The sequence below is a fragment of the Anas platyrhynchos genome, chromosome 2 (assembly GCF_047663525.1).
Source record: "Anas platyrhynchos isolate ZD024472 breed Pekin duck chromosome 2, IASCAAS_PekinDuck_T2T, whole genome shotgun sequence".
Lineage (NCBI taxonomy): Eukaryota > Metazoa > Chordata > Aves > Anseriformes > Anatidae > Anas > Anas platyrhynchos.
This window is the reverse complement of record NC_092588.1, coordinates 106,185,684-106,202,504: the sequence shown is the minus strand read 5'-3', so window position 1 is coordinate 106,202,504 and position 16,821 is coordinate 106,185,684. Positions and strand designations below refer to the sequence as shown.

The following is a 16,821-nucleotide window of genomic DNA, read 5'->3' as shown; positions in this document are numbered from 1 at the left end:
TTTCCTGTGGAGTCCCTCTTTACTTGCTTCAGTCTCCTTATAGCAAGTTAAAATCACTTCAAATTCACGAAATCACATGTGGTATTTCAAAATTTGAGGAAATGGACTCCCCAAACTTCCATTTAAACCTTTACTGTTTCTCTATGACACCATATAGGTCTCCCAACTTTGGAATACCAAGATAAAACTTGCAAACAATTCCAAAGCACAGAACTTTCAACTTGCATTTATTTCAGGTTTATAACGAAAGTCATTTTACACCAACTTCAAAAAATCAAGTAAAATAAAAAGCTTTCAACAAATAACTTAAGAAAAGTGATTTAGAACAGTTTTATTTTGCTTATTTCCTTATGCGGCAGATATTGTACAAAAGTGCCACAGTAGCAGTGATACTGAAGTCTACTTACACATCTTACACAATTTTAGGTTAAATCCAAGCACTGAATACTCAGAGCACTTTAAATGCATTAAACAATACAGATCAGTAATAGCACAGCCCAAATGCCAAAATATCTATTTTATACACAATTTTAAAAGCACTTAATGAAGTTACATGACTTCCAACTTACACCACACAAGTTATTTCAAAAGACACTTATTGCAGAGTACTTATATCAAATAAATCTGCAAGAAATAGTATTATTCTAAGGGCTCTGGAAAATGACTAGCATGTTCAAGCTTAAGTCTTGGTTACAGTCATGTCAATAAGGTTTTTGCTACTGACTTCACTGATGCAAAGATCTTTTATTCTCTCATTCTTCTATCAAATAAAAGACGTAAAGGCCTGCTCATGGGATTTACAAAATAGCTAATTGAAAAACATTTCCACGAGGCACATGTGCAGTATGAAAATGAGTTATCACAGATTTCAGAACTGCAGTCTTTAGTACTCTTCAGTATGAAAGTCACAGACATTGCAGCAAAAGCAAATGAGAACAGAAAGAAGAGCACCACTGTTAAACTGCTGAGTTCCTTTTTAAGGCTATGTTACTGTGTTCTGGGAGGAAAGACATCAATACTTTTTGGTTTTGGTATTAATTCCCTGGGTACGGTATCATGGTATCATGTTTTTAACCGAGTTACTAGAATGCATTTCAAAGCAAACATTTTCGTATGTGTGACTTGCTTCATAACTACAGATAGAGTCCAACAGCCATGATATAGAGATGTGTAATTTACACATCCACGTAAGAGTTAATATACGTGCAGTTAAGATATTTAGTAATGAGTACTATGATTTCTCAGTATGAACAGATCCAGTATAATTAATTAGTCCAACCTGAGAAGCTGAAGATTACCTGGGTTTTCTTACTAAAAACTGTAGGGTGCTGAAGTGCATCTCACCAGGTTCATATATTTATGTTAAAGCCATAATTTCACTTAAAAAATGAAAGAGATAATGCTACTAAAACCTTTTAAGTTTTATATTTCAAATCAGAGGTGCAAATGTGAAGCATTAGCTGTATTCATAAGAAAATATGTGAAAAGGCTTCAGCTTTATGCTGTTTAATATTAACTAAATCACTTAGGCTCTGTGTGTATGTGTCTGTGTGTTAGGTCTGCTTACAGAATACCAACTCCATGAGCCACACATACTCTGGGGCTCACTTTACCTACACTTTCAGCTCACTGGACATGTGTGGCAGGCTCCTGTCCAGAACCAACCCTGGTAGTGTAACTAGATACATTCTCCCTGTTGGAGTTACTATCTTGAAAACACTGCTATCATAAGATAGCTCTGGGTTTCTACACAGGAATTAGCCTTTGTCTAGCCACAGTGAACTGGCACTTGTCTGCAAGCACTGGAATAGATACATTCCTCACAATGATGGGATTGAAGAAAAGATTCCTGGAAAGATGCTAAGTAACTAATTTCCTTAGCTTTAGCTGAACTTCACAAAGCAGTATGCCTTGTAGGACCAAACAACAGTGTGCTTAGAAAAATCAGGGTACTATAAGCTTTGTTAATTTATTCTTAATTTTTGTTCACAAAAAGTAAGACAAAGTAATTTAAGTAAGTAATTTAAACCGCTATGAACAAATTAAAAGCCTGAACAGTCTTGAGAAATGAGAGTCCTTCTGGTAACTGTTCTACCAGAAGGTAAATGGTGACATGCATTTGAAACATTTAGAAACACGTACGACTTTCTTTTATGTGAAATAAAAAACACACAAAAATATGCAATAACATACGTTTTAATTCTGAAAAGATTTAAGGGGCAGATATCATCTGTGACTTTGCTGTTCACTGTTTCACAAGCTCCGGATGTTCAGGATGAAATGTAGCCATAGAATGCTTCACATATAAGACTCACGGTTTCGTAACTATGTAAATTTAAACATGGATCACTGCCTTTCATTTTCTTGGCTACAAACCTCACACTACAGCATAGTAAGCTAGCTGAAACCCAAACCATCAAGGCTTCCATGAGGTCTGTTTCTTTTTTTTCTAAGCTCCTTTGAACAGCAGCAGCCCCTGATGCTGTACAGGGTACTTGCCTCCAGTGCTGCATGTAGCCACACAGAACAAGAAACAGCAAACCAGTGCCAAATTAAGGAAGTCATTAATTGAAAGGTCCATCTCCCCTAGACAATGTGAATCACTCAAAGTCAAGAACTGTGCCACTTTGTAGGTCTGCTCAGAATCACCTCTCTCCCACTTTAGCTTGTGATCTGGAAACAATTCACCATCTGAGAGACTGTTAAACTGTTTATACCACCATCCCATTTTGTTCATGGCATTTCCCATGCAACAAATACCTTCCACTGGCAAAGAGCTAAGACAGATGTTCTTACAAATTTTACAAAAATTGTTCCAGATTCATAATATTTTTTTCACACATTCCCTTAAGCTTGCACAGTACAGAAAAAAGTAATAAACCATTAACAAAAACCATGCAAAAAACCCAAGACCATCAAGCTAACATATCTAAATAAAAGCTAAATCAAATAGAACACCAAAATAATGTATAAAAGCTTATCTTGTTCAAGGTCTTGAATAACATTAATAATGATGTCTTTTTTTTTATTTTGTTTTTTTTTTTAAATGTCAAATTTGAGGTAAAACAAAATAAGCTTTAATTCCCCACCTTCCCCAAATCCTGGTTCTTCAGATACAAAAGAAACCTGTGCTCTTAAGTGGCGTTTAGAGCATATACTTGTACTTCAAGACTGACTAAATTTTGTATTTCAGTCCATGCAAAGGAGTAACTAAAATTACCAAATTTACCACATTAACATGGATACAAATTAATAAAAATATGAAAATGCTTTAAGAATATTCCCTTTAGTGCTTTTAACAAAGATTACTCCTGGTTTAGTTTAAATTGTGTGAGATATGTTGAAGTAAATCTTTAAGATTTATTGTTGTTCTCACTACTCAAAAGAATCTATTTGATTATCAGCTCTCTCACTTTAAAGGCATTGATGGAAATTTACATCGTTCTGACAGCATATTAGATAAAAAAAATGCAGCAAACACAGGTTGAAAAAAATTATACTACTGTTAAGTATTATGCAGTTATGCAGTGATGTAAACTGTAAAGTATCACAATCTAACTTTAGATGTTAAATCATGGACATGCTGAACAACTGGTCATTTGATAGATAACCAAAAAGTGCCTTGCACAATAATTTAGTATCTTCACCTGTAAGCTTCTGCATCATAATTCTACATCAACCATTTCAGTCTTGGACATCGAAGTAGTCAATTACTGGCTCTTCTTTTAATGGTTTGGATAAACCACTGCTTCCACTACTCCTGAAATTATAAGAATATTAGATGTTACTCACTCTGCATGAAACACAAGATAAAAGTAGGTTGAAGTCACAAATTCCCATAACATCTCAGTGTGCATATGAACACTGCATCGATAGATGGTGTGTTCTAAATTATGTTCTAATGGAAATATCTTAATGCTTCAGAAAACATTTAACTATGATTTTTGGGAAAAAAAATATACTTTATCAAATTAATGTATAATGGTGCATGGCTGAATTGATACAATTTGTTTTTGAGTTTTACCAGAAACTATCATTTATTAGTAATATTTATTGCAAAAACACTAATGTACTGAAGACTAAATGCTAAACATGCTTTTAAATAATAAAATATAAACATAAATAAAAATATATTTACTAACTGTCCTAATAAATTATTTTATGCCAGTAAGACACTACTTTATCTTTTACACAGAAAAGTTAAAGATATAAAACACCCCAAACCTCCAAAACATTCATCTCTTCTCAACCATCTAATCTTTATAAAAAAAGAGAGGTCCACAGTATTTGTTTTTATTACTGCTCTTATATCACAGTCAATCCTACATTCTGTTACCATTTCATTTCAGGTTTACTTCTGTGGACAGAAAAATTTAGTGCAGGCTGCAAGCTCCGCAGCAGCATGTAAGTTGAGTAAAAAACTCAGGGAGCATAAAATTGAAGCTCATGAACACTCTTCCTTGAGTAAACCAGCACAAAACTGAAGAACACCATTTTAGAAACACATTTCTTACTTATCTGTTTGTTTGTAATGAGGAATAGGAGGTGGAGGCCTGTTCTGCATTTCTTTATCCAGCACAGAAGTTAAAGTATTGCTTGGACAAATGGATTTCCCTCTAGAAAAATAAAAGAAAAAAGTTATTTTATTCAACAGGAATTTATATTCATTTAGAAGTTAGGGCAAAAAAAGAGTTACGTTTAAAAGTAGTGGTACCAGTGTCTGAGTTCATATTTGTATTTCATCTACATAACTAATTTTCATAGAGTCACAGAATATCCTGTAACAGAAGTAACCCACAAGGATTGAGTCCAGCTCCTGGCTCCACACAGGACTACCTAAAAATCAAACCATCTCTCTGAGATTGTTGTCCAAATGCTTCTTGAACTTCAACAGGCTTGATGCCACAATCACTTACCTGGGGAGCCTGCTCAAAAGCTCAACCACCCTCTCAGAGAAGAACCTTTTCCTAATATCCAATCTGAACCTCCCTTGATGCATCTTCATGCTATTCCTCCCTTGGGTCTCATCACTGGCCACAAGAGAAAAAAGATCAGCACCTTTCTCATCTCTCCCCCTCACGAGGAAGCTGTAGGCTGCATCAAGGTCTATGGTCACAGATCACTGCATCTTCACAATATCTAATGCTGTGGAGCCATGTTCTTAACCTCAAGCAACAAGTCGCATTAAACTTACTCATCACTCTGCACTAAAACTAGGCCCCCGTGAAGCAGTCCTCTCCAAGGAACAATAACAGAATCACAGAATGGTTTGGATCAGAAGGGACCTTAAAGATCACCTAATTTCAACCCCCCTGCCACGGGCAGGGACACTCTCCACCAGGCCAGGTTGCTCAAAGCCCCATCCAACCTGGCCTTAAACACTTCCAAGGATGGGGCTCCTCTGGGCAACCTGTGCCAGTGCCTCACAATACACTGCCACTTCCTTACCCGTTAGCCCAGGTGCATGAGACCAGAAATATGACACGCATTAAGAAAAAAAACCAAACAAATAAACAGTTCTTCCTGCCCTCCACATAAGTTACTATCTATTACGTGACCATAACTGTACAATGAAGCATCTCATTTGTGCTTGTGCCCTCTGCAATACAAGGGCCACCCTGTGGCCATGGTGCAGGGCAGTATTTTCTCCAATGCAGGAAGACAGTATGCTTCAGTATGTCCCTAGGCTTGTACCGGCTGCGAAGCACACCTTCAGTACTGCACAGTCCATGTCCAAAGGCTGCACTGGCTGGAGACAGGGGAAGGATATAAAAAAAAATGGAAACTGCTTTGAAAGATTATTACAAAAAAGGCATCTAAGCCAAAATTTTTCAAAATAAGTATCATACGCAACTCTATCTTTAACAGGCTGTGGAAATGTCTTAAAAGTTTCCTACGAGTCACTTTCAAGAGTGAGTTTGCTTTATTTCAACTTCCAGTCACGGTTCCAATGTAATTGCAGGACTGAGAGGCCTTCCACCACCATTCTGGTACACTAAACAGCACTGCTTTCCTATTTATATCTGAATGCCTCTTCTTCTTAGGAATGTTTCCCTACCTTCTGAGATGTAGATTCATCTCTGAATATTACTTGCACATGATACATTTTTTGGCTAGGTACTTCTTATATGGAGAATAAATTAGCTTGGCCTCTCCATTTCTGAACAGGTGAATAAATGCTGCTTCTTTTCCTTCATTCTTGCCCTCGATTTACATTACGTTCATAACTTAACAGTAAATTTTATTCCACACTGGAAACACGTTTGCCTGAATGCCTATTTATGACTTTATAATTTGAGATAACCTTAGCCTTTCCCATTCTTCTATTCTCACAAGTACCATTATATTTAAAACCACTAGTATATGTACAAGGAAAATAGCAGACGATTAACTATACATTAAATTATATATATCCTGTAACGTTGTTTATTCCTACATACGGCAAGTCACTGATTTTATGAGCAACCCATTCCACAATCGCTACGTATTGTATGAATCTTCTTCCTGCAACTGTTTCAAACCTGATGATTTTTATTTGTGCCCATTACCTCATCTGTTGAGAGAAGAAAGAGAGAATATGCATTCTCTACACGGGCTGTGATTTCAGGTATCTTTGCGAAAACTCTGCAGTATCTTTCCAGGCTTTTTTCAAGAAGACGACCTGTATCTCTTACTGTTTTTAACAGTCTTCTATGTCTCTGACAAACCAACTTAGAATGCAAAGTAGGGGTAAATGAATTTACACTTACCTAATGTGACCAAAACACTTAATAATTACGCTACATTTTTAATTATTGAATAATGTTCTGAGCTTAAAGCTGCATTTATATGGAAATTATGAGGTAAAAAATCCTACAATTATTTTATCAGAAAACTGCCACAGCATACTCAAGTAATTTAAACATATTAACGATATAATTATGCATTAAAATTTAACCACATATTAAATCTCTCTCTAAAAATCTATATAAGCCTGTATATAAAGCTTTATTTATACATGTATACTCACTTACATATATAAGTTATATATAAACATTAAATTAAATGCTGTTCCTAGAAGGAACACCAAAAATAAGCCTCTTCCCCTTTTTGCCATACAAGCCTGCACGTAACCTTTTAACACAGTACTGCCCCACAGAAGGAATCCTGGGTCAGAAGGAATCTGGTATTGCAACTGCTCAAAAAGATGGTGACTACAAAGGCAACCAGCAGGGAGAAGGGCACTTAAGATGAACCTTGACGTTCAACACCAGGAACATTCTTTATCTGCTTAGACATCAGCAATGCTGTACATCGGTGATTCTAATGCAGCTAACATGATCAACTTGTACCAATGTGGTGGAACGATGATGGGTGCATTTTGCTGATGGCAAAGTAGTCATGGTGCTTGCTCCTAGCCTATTATCTGGCTAGAGGAACTCTCCTTAGCACCAAGGATGCTTTCTCACTCCTCTGATCCAACTTGTATGGTGATGTTACCACTTCAGTGACATAATGGGGAAGAGCAGGAAAAAAAATGGTGCTTCTTGCCTAGCGTCATTTCTCGTTACGTATACTTGGAAATGCCCCTAAAAGGTATCTGCAGGGAATACTGAAAACAGGATGAAACAAACTGAATCAAACCATTTGGGCTTTGTGTTGACTAGACTCTGGATTTGAAGAAGCTGTTGTGAAACAGCATTCAGTTCTGGGGCCTCTAACACAAGAAAGACATGGACATATTTGAACGAGTCCAGAGGAGGGCCACAAAGATGATCAAATGGGCTGAAACACCTCTACTACAAATACAGGCTGAGGGAGTTGGGGTTTTTCAGCCTACAGAAGAGAAGGCTCCAGGGAAACCTTACAGCGGTCTTCCAGTACTTAAAGGGGGTCTACAAGAGAGCTGGAGAGGAACTCTTTGTCAGGGAGTATAGTGATAGGACAAGGAGTAATGGCTTTAAACTAAAACAGAGAAGATTTAGATTAGGTTCTAGGAAGAAATTCTTTACTCAGAGGCACTGGAACAGGTTGTGCAGAGAACCTCTTGATGCCCCATCCTTGGAAGTGTTTAAGGCCAGGCTGGATGGGGCTGTGAGCAACCTCATCTAGTGGGAGGTGTCCCTGCCCATGGCAGGGGGATTGAAATTAGGTGATCTTTAAGGTCCCTTCTGACCTAAACCATCCCATCATTCTATGAAATACTCTAAAAATATCATCCTAGAACTTAAGCTATCAATTGTCTGAGGCTTCAATGAGTTTTATGTCTTGACGAAGTGGTCTTTGCCACTTGAAATAAAATGACAATGAAAAGAATTCTTGGATGAATTCAATTAGGAAACATCGCTACGCAGCTGAAAAACACTGTTGTATAGCACTCAGTGTCTATAAGAGCAGAAGTAAAAGTGCAGCATTTGTGTTCTATCACTGCATGCTCCTAAATGCTCCTAATCCTTTGATCCTTCACACAAAGCCATCCCTGAATTCAAGAAGTGTTTAAAAAATGTTCAGTTGTATTTGTTAACAAATAAAAAAACAGCAACAGATGTAGTGGAAATCATGCTCATCAATTCAGAAGAAAAATATCTCAACCATGCTGCCTTACAAGTATTGTTTTATTGATTCCTTTATTTCTTACATACCAAAGCACAAGGTGTGAAACAAGCATCCTGATAATGTGCACAAACCAAAAGTAAAGATGCAGTATAAACCTGTCTAAATCAACTTTCACTATTACATGAAAGGGATGAAGACGGAGTCAACAAAACTCCCATCAAGCACCTAACATCAGCTTCCAACACTTGAACGTTCAACTCGGTCCTTGCAGACTCCAGAGTCCTCCCCACTCCCTCATACTTGCCAAAAGAAAGAGGACAGGGGAAGAGTCATGGGAAGAGCTCCTGCATGATCACTGCATGATCTTCCCTAAACAACAAAAGGGAAGGAGCAAGTGCGCAACTTCTAACACTACAGAAGGCTTCCCATTCTAAAGTTTCAGCATACAATGACTTTAAAAAAAAAAAATAAAAAAATTCTGTCCTACTCATTTCTCTGACACTTTCTCCTCCTCTTCACTTATTTCTCATCATCCTCCAGCCCCTTCCTTTTTCTGAGGAAGCTTTTTCAAGTGTGGTCTCTCTTCTCACCCTTCTTTTGTAGGGAAAAGGGAGATATCTTAAATTGGTTCACAGAAACATAAAGTTACCTTAAAGTAGTGTCCTGTCTTTATTGAACGAGATCAAGATTCTAACTAGGATAACAGGCTCAGGAGCAGCTCATGGCACTGTAACTAGCAGGGATGGTAATATTTTTTTTATTTTTTAATTTTTAACTATAGCCAACATCTACAGTTAGAAACCAATTAAATGAGTTGTCGAAGAACCACAATTTGACAGTGCTGAACTAAAATTTGTCAATGTTAAACTAAATAAGTTGCTCAGTGACAAAAGAATCAAGGAAGCCACACTCTCTCCAGTCAATAACCTTGCTTTTCCCCCAGCTATATTCCCTTCATTTCCTTTTATACTATGAACTTCCTTCTACATGCCCTCTCCAAGCATCTCTAATTTTGCTTAGACATCTTTTATATTTGCAGTAATCCGTTTCCAACTTTGTCCATTAACAAAAAAGAGAGGATAGGACTTTCTGTGGCAGGTTCAGGTGTGTAGAGAAGTTCCAGTATGAGCCTTCTTCAAAGAAGGTGCAAATTTAGATGTGACTTCTCTATCCAGCCATTAATATTCATAAAATTTTATTACTTTTATTATCCTTGATACTTCTGTCAAATTTAGCTGATGACAAAAAGACAAGAAGTTACTGCTAAGCCAAACGGAAAACAGACTTGCAAAATCTTGTCTTCTTAGCTTTTTCATTTTTAATTGCGTTTTCTTCTCTGAAGATGTATTCAACCAGGGGGAAATAGAAGCTTATCAAATGATCAGTTTAAAATTGCTTTAAAAACTTTTAAATGGAAGCTACTGCATGCTGCAAATTGTACTGTAAATAAACTCATTCAATTAAGTGATATAAACATACACAGTTACTAGAAAACAAAATGAATTACATACTTCACTGCGGTGATAACAACGTTACGCTTTGGTTCGTTGTCATAGCTCACACTTTCAATGCCATACACCTGAGCTAATTCATGGATGATTCTGCGATGATCCCTGTTCATTGGTGGGTAACAATGACTCTTTTTTGTATGCTTGCCCTGAAATTAAAAAAGAAAAAAAAAAATATGTATATATATAAATATATAAAATGAGGAAGTGAGCAAGCAAAGAAAGGCAAGCAGAAAGGAAAGGTGTGTGGGAAAGAGAAAGCTCTTCTACCTCTAAAATTTTGCCACCATGACAAAGTAGTCCTACAAAATGTTAATACATCTGTATTGGCAAAAAAAAAAATCATCTAAAAAACAACCATTTAGTTCCCACCTCAAAGCATACATACACACATTTACGTGTACGTTTAAGTTCGAAACAAATCCTGAATACATCTATTCTGTTTACATCCCAAAGAAGCAGTATAATTTATCTGAATTTTTCTTTTTCAGACTGGTTTTTACAATGCACATACACAGCAGGTTGCTACAAAGGCATCAGATTTAGTTATCACTTCTCTCTACCAAATAAGCGATGTCTCTGGAAAACCTGCCACGAATAAAGTCTATTGATGTTATTAAATAGCAACAAAACTGTAGTTTTAGTTTCAGTGAACAAAAACTGATAATGCTTGATATGACAACAATTGTTACATAAACAGTCAAAGAAAGAACAGGAAGAAAAAAAAAAAGCGTCTCTCCTTCCTAATGGACTGGGTGTCTTAACAACAGCAGATGCAGATGAGGGTAAGATACCCAGTCTGCTTCGGGGTTTCAAGACACTGTGCTTCAGCCTTTGCCTTGGTTGTCACCAACAAGGTCTCAGAGGTCTTTGGGGCTATCAACAGGGTTCAAGAAGAAGACAAACTGCCAGTATTAGATAACATTTGAGTCAGGGACTGCAAGAGAAGTCCCAGCCTGTACAGGGTTCTGGGACTGGATGCAGCACATTTGACAACACAGAGACTAGGAGTATGTGTTGTTCTCTATCACTTCTGAAAGGTTACAGACATCAGGGGTAGGAGCCTAATGACCGGAGAAAGGCAACTGTTCTGTTTTCAAGAAGAGCAAGACAGACAACACAAGAACTACAGGACAATAAGCTACATTTCAAAGCCTGCGAAAAAAAAACAGCCTCTCATCAGCCATTTTTAGGCACATGAAGTAGAAGGCCCCTTGGAGTAGCCAGAGTGGATTTAGGAAACTTCTTCAGTATCTGATCGGATAAAGCTCATTCATTCAGGGGCTAAGTTCAGCGTTGGTTCTTGCTTCAAGAAAGAGCTGCACTAGACTACCTCTGCAGGCTCCTTCCAACCTGAATGATTCTAAGACATCTTCTGACAGGCTACGTTAAACATTCAAATACAAATTAGTACACCTTTGGATTGCACAAGGAGAACTGTTACATTAAAAAGCAGTTGCTTTACAGGTCATGTGAAAACTCTCTTCAAATCATTAAGATGCAGAGAACCCCATTTTAGAATCTAATAAAAGGACAATTTTGATAAATCTTAAACCACACACAAATCTATTCGAGTCTGTTCACGTCTATTATTGCATGATCACAGTGCTGCCAGAAGTAACTTTGTCGCAGTACTGTGTACTCTTTCTTTTTTAACATTCTAGGAAGCTATTAATTTGATATAATCTTTAAGTGGTTAGATTAAGCAAAAGAATACTCCTGGAAATTATTTAAGCAACTGCAGAAATCAACACAGGTTCTTGAAACCTCTTCTTGGGTCCTTTACAGTGTTTTTACTGTAATCAGTATTACTGCAAAGGAGGAATGCTACTTAACAGTAATACCATTGGTTATACTCCTCTACTATTCAAATTGGCAAAACATTTGTTCACCAGTTCTTACAGAGAAAGGCAGAATGAGGATGAAACTCATCCCCTCCACTGAGACAAAGAGAATACTCATTCTGCTGCAGTCACCTAGATATAGTCTGCTACAGATGAATTTAACAGAGGAAGATAAACATTAAAGGCACAGTGTACCTGCCCTGTAGATGAATGGTTTATACCTGCCTCCTCTCAGAATGTTAAGTAGCTAAATTATGAATAGTAACCAGACCTGAAGTGGTGGTCAATCTTTTCCACAAGTCTTCAGAATAATCACATACTGTCTTGATTGAGTTACTTAACAATAAACAATAATAAACTTTCCACCTACTACAACAATTTCAGCATATAGACAAACATTTGGATAAAGAAAACTCTATAGATTTTGTACCTTTAGAAGGATGATCTTTAAAGGGATGATTCTGGGCTCAAAAAAAAATGAGAATTTCTGTCTATGTGCTGACAGAGCTGGATGACATGAATGTTTTCTGTCCTGTCTGCTTACACATGTCAACAGTGACAACTCTGCTGTGCTAGATTAATACACACTAATGAGTCTAAGGGAACAGATATTCATGAAGCAAGCAAAGTCATACAATGACAGATAAAGTTAACTGTATTAATATGTAAGTGTGTATTTACAAAATGACAAAATTACAAATTGACAAAAAGCATCAGAATCCTTTTTATTACGCATTTATCCAGTTAAGCTGAAATTAGTATCCAAAGGAACATTGCAAAAATATAAACAAGTCAAAACAAAAATGTGTAAGCATAAGTAACAGTAATCAGTACAAAATACATAGTACTGATACAGGCAGAGCTACCTGAATGCTTCATAGACCAGCATGCAAAATACTTTTAATACAAGGAAGTAAAGCTTAACATCTAGAAACAAAGAACACAAGTCACATCTCAAGACAGAAAGGATTTAGGAGTCATGGTAAACAAACAACTGAACAGAGACTCAAGCATAAGACAGATTTAGGGATCTTGGCAGAAGAACAACTAAGCACAGTCTCCTTGCATAATGCCATGTCAAACATACTAATCCAGTCTTTGGATACATAAGAAGTGGGAGTTGACTTGTCTGGCTGGGCAACAGGCCTGAATGAAGAGCAGTGATAACACTTACCAGGCATAGAGACATCTCCAACACAATACAAATACCTGCGGTTGCAAGAGGGAACATGACTGGTAATCAGGAATCTAAACATTTCAAGGAGGAATTTGACAGCCTTGCAAAACTTTGTATGTAACTAAATAGAAAATTTTCAGGTATAGAACAAAGATTATGGTGGGACTCCTCAGGTAACTGTTCAGTTTGCCTACTGAAGAATTAATGAAAATAATTTTTTACCTGTACATGCATCATAACGTATGGACTCCAAATGATGAGACTTGTGTAACTTGTTTTTGGTATTCAGAAAGAAATCTCTTCCCTTTTGAAATATAAATTGACTTCTGGAGACTTCTTGTACCTTATGGAATAGCAATTCCCAACAGCCTGAGGTGCAGGTGGGTGCAGAACTTGTCCTTGAGGTACTGAATTGTCAGGTGGGCCTAACTGATTCATCTTCATCATGACAGAAGCTTAAATGAGCACTGAGCAATTCTCCCTTTAGGTCAGACAAGGGAAGGATTGTCATGTCTAGCTTGTTTTTTTCATCCTCTTCTGCAATGGAGACTCTTTTTAATAGACACTCAATGGCCTCTGTTGTAGAATTGTTATTTAACAAATACTTTGTTACTGCTGAGAACTAAACACTGGAGATTTTCTTGAGCTCTCCTGTTCTCTTGTTCCACTATATTTTATGTCACTAATTCATTTTCTATTACTAATTCAAGACATAGAGTCACCTTTTTTGTATCATATTACATATATTGGTTGGCTGTTGGTTTGGGAATATATATTGGTATATCCAGTTATCAAATATACAAATGTGTACATATACATTTCTCTGTGCAGGTGTGTAAAATAAAGGCAGTATACAAAGGTATAAAATAGGATAAGTACAGTCAAAACAACGTTGGGCAAGTTATTTTTAGCTAATAACAATTATTCTACACATCTATGAGCAAATGAGATTGGAGGGGCCTGAATATAATTAGACACAAATAATCCTTCTCAGATTTTTATTCCAATATGTAAAAAATAGGTAAGAATATTAGACAGGTGGACAAGCACCGAGATTGCTTAAGAAACACCACACAAAAGGAAATGAATAAAACTAGGTGATTAAAATAGAACATATGCAGTCCTACGGCAGAGAACAGGGAAGGACATTGATACTTTCTACAGAAAATTATGTTTCTTGAGCTAAGGACAGCTGAGGATAGAGTAGTTTATACTTCCAACTGCATGCAACAGGTCAAGCACTGTGCAGCAGCAAGCCAGTAGTACACTAACCAGACAGGCCCAAAGGCAGAATTCTGCTTTTGCTACATGCCTATGATTTTGTCTGTGGAACCGACCTCTCTAGGTATACTGGAGTCTATTAAGGCTGAATCCCATTCTCCTTATAGGAGGAAGAGGACTACCTCACACAGAAATGCCAAAGAGCATCCACTCTACAGATATGAAAGCAAATCCCACTACAGGGACTGAAAGAACCTAGGGCTTTCACCCTCAGAGTCTTAACCTTTAAATACTGTGTTTGACGATTAAAGCTTTATCGATGGAGACACAAAAATGAAAGATAATCCACTGATGCATTAAAACCTGGCACTGGTTGAGTCTTTAAAAAAACAAAATGTAAAAAAAGCTTGACTGTCACAGAAGTGGTTGTACTGCTATGTTTTAAAAATTTTGTTCTATTATTAAAATATGCATTCTAATAGAGTAAAAACAGATCTAGTATTAATCCCTAACTATTAGTACTAAAGTTTCATAAACATTATTCTGATCCCCCCCCAAAGTAAACAAAACTGTTTCTTTTAATAACTCAAAGAATACCTGAATACTGACCTTATTCACAGCTTCCACAAGCATTCTCATCTCCTTCTCAACATCACTGACAAATTTTAAATCCTTCCTGCAACAACAGCATACTAGGTAAATGAGGCAATAAAATGTACAAAGATGCAATGACTTTATCTTCTGTAACGTGTAAATGTGTAACGTGTTGTAATGAAAAGTTACCAAACTTATCTGGTGTAACAAATTAATGAGAACAAAAGTAGAAGCATAAAGCTATTTGTGAGAAAACAAAATATTCTTGATATTATGGATTTTTTTAATTAATTGGTTTGCCCTACTTAATCACAGTAAATTGAATCTGTCAGAGTGAGCTTTGTGTTCTCTTCTTATATGAGCAGGTAAACTAATTCCAAAAGAAAGGTTAACATTTGTTAGAGCACTGTCCCTACGGGTAAAAATGTCTACCTGAAGAATTCATCTCTCAAATCTGGTTAGCAGTAAAAAAAAATAAAATAATAATCCGCAGAATCAGTAGTTTCCTCTGTAGGATCCTGATCAGAGGACTGACTGAGTAGAGACAGTAAAAAATGACTGAGTTTATTTCTCATTTCTTCTTGACTCTGGTTCTGGTCTTGCAGTTTTAGTGCAAGGTTAGCTTGTTTTGTTTAGTTTAGTTTAGCTTGTTTTGGTGTTTTATCAGCTTGCTCACATCCTATCTGAAGGGTTCCGTTTGTGGTTGTCCTGAGCTGGAGGTTGTTTGTATATTTATGAAGTACCAAATGAAGTACCTCAATTTCCCAGGACACTGATGAGTATCTACCACTCAATTGAAGTATTTCTCAAGTTATTTAAAATTAAATTAAGTTTGAAAATATGAAATTTATTAATCATTAGGATATTGTAGCAAGTGTAAAATATATCCAACAGGCCTACACACATACACACAAAGTAAAAATTTCTTAAGTGACCTTTATCATTTAAGCATCTTTTTACAAATCTGTCTGATCCCTCCTTATCATCCCAGGTTGCACAGTGTTTACTAGTGAGATGCTTTTGATATTAACTTGACTTTCTCTTGCCTCATTTCCAGATGTTTCAGTCTAGTAGCTCTCTTTGCAACCCGCATTAGCATAGTCTTAACTACGCATCATGCAAATGTTTTGCTAGTGTCTTTATTTTGAAAATTGACAGCAAGGCAAACAAATAAAGGGACTAGTACACAGAAATAGTCTCAGACTCTAAGAGTATGTTTCATTGCTTGGTTATCACTCTTGCCTTTGTCCTGAAAAAATTACAGAGAGCACAGAGATAGTGGGGGTAGAAGTTTGTGAAGCCAGTGGAAGAGTGCATACACTGATTTGTTGTGAGAGAAACGGTGGAAACTGACGTTCCCATTGTAAATCTGGCTCTGTTATAGAATAAAGAAACCAGCCAGCCACTTATTATTATTTAAACTTCTCATTTTGCTGGTGTTGAGAAAAACACATTAATTCCTTTGCCTCAATGATCACCTATTCCCATAATCACCATAATCACCTCTGGAGAGAAAAGGAAAGACATTTTTACAAGAGCAAATAGAATCGATCTTCATTTCCTATCTTGCACTCCACACTGTTTACCTATGACACTTTTCATCATTAGAGCACATACCTTGCATCTTCTTTTAAAAGGTCACTGTACTTTGGTCCAGAAGAACGGATGTTGAAAGGGTCAGAGTTATCATCTATTTCAAGAGCCTCAGCAAGACGCCTAAATTCAAGCAGGGGAGGGAAGAAAAAACACAAAAATGCCACCATAAATAAATAAATAAATAAAAATTAGCCCCCAAGAACATTTTCTCATTGAAGAGATGGGATGCCAATACAGATAAACAGCTCACAAAAGACAGAGTCTGTACATTTGATGCTAATTTACAGGAAAGAATTTTTTTCCATATAGCATTAACTTTTTTCTGAAAAGTCCAAATTAAAAAAGT

The 16,821-nt window shown here is 36.6% G+C and overlaps 1 protein-coding gene across 4 annotated transcripts in view; it reads right to left on the bottom strand.

Annotated features, from left to right (window-relative positions):
* Positions 1–210: 210 nt before the first annotated feature.
* The window catches only part of NFX1 (nuclear transcription factor, X-box binding 1), a 57,645-nt gene continuing 41,034 nt past the window's right edge, over positions 211–16,821 (bottom strand). For 2 of the 4 annotated variants that reach the window (XM_038175555.2, XM_038175557.2), the window contains 5 exons: positions 16,497–16,595; positions 14,895–14,961; positions 10,047–10,192; positions 4,515–4,616; positions 211–3,760 (listed from right to left, as the gene is read on the bottom strand). In XM_038175555.2, coding sequence (XP_038031483.1) covers positions 3,685–3,760; positions 4,515–4,616; positions 10,047–10,192; positions 14,895–14,961; positions 16,497–16,595 — 490 coding nt within the window. In that variant the 3' untranslated portion in view covers positions 211–3,684. Of the gene's footprint in view, positions 3,767–4,514; positions 4,617–10,046; positions 10,193–13,061; positions 13,097–14,894; positions 14,962–16,496; positions 16,596–16,821 lie in introns of those variants that run through there. The other 2 variants (XM_038175556.2, XR_005263847.2) reach the window with 2 other exon arrangements.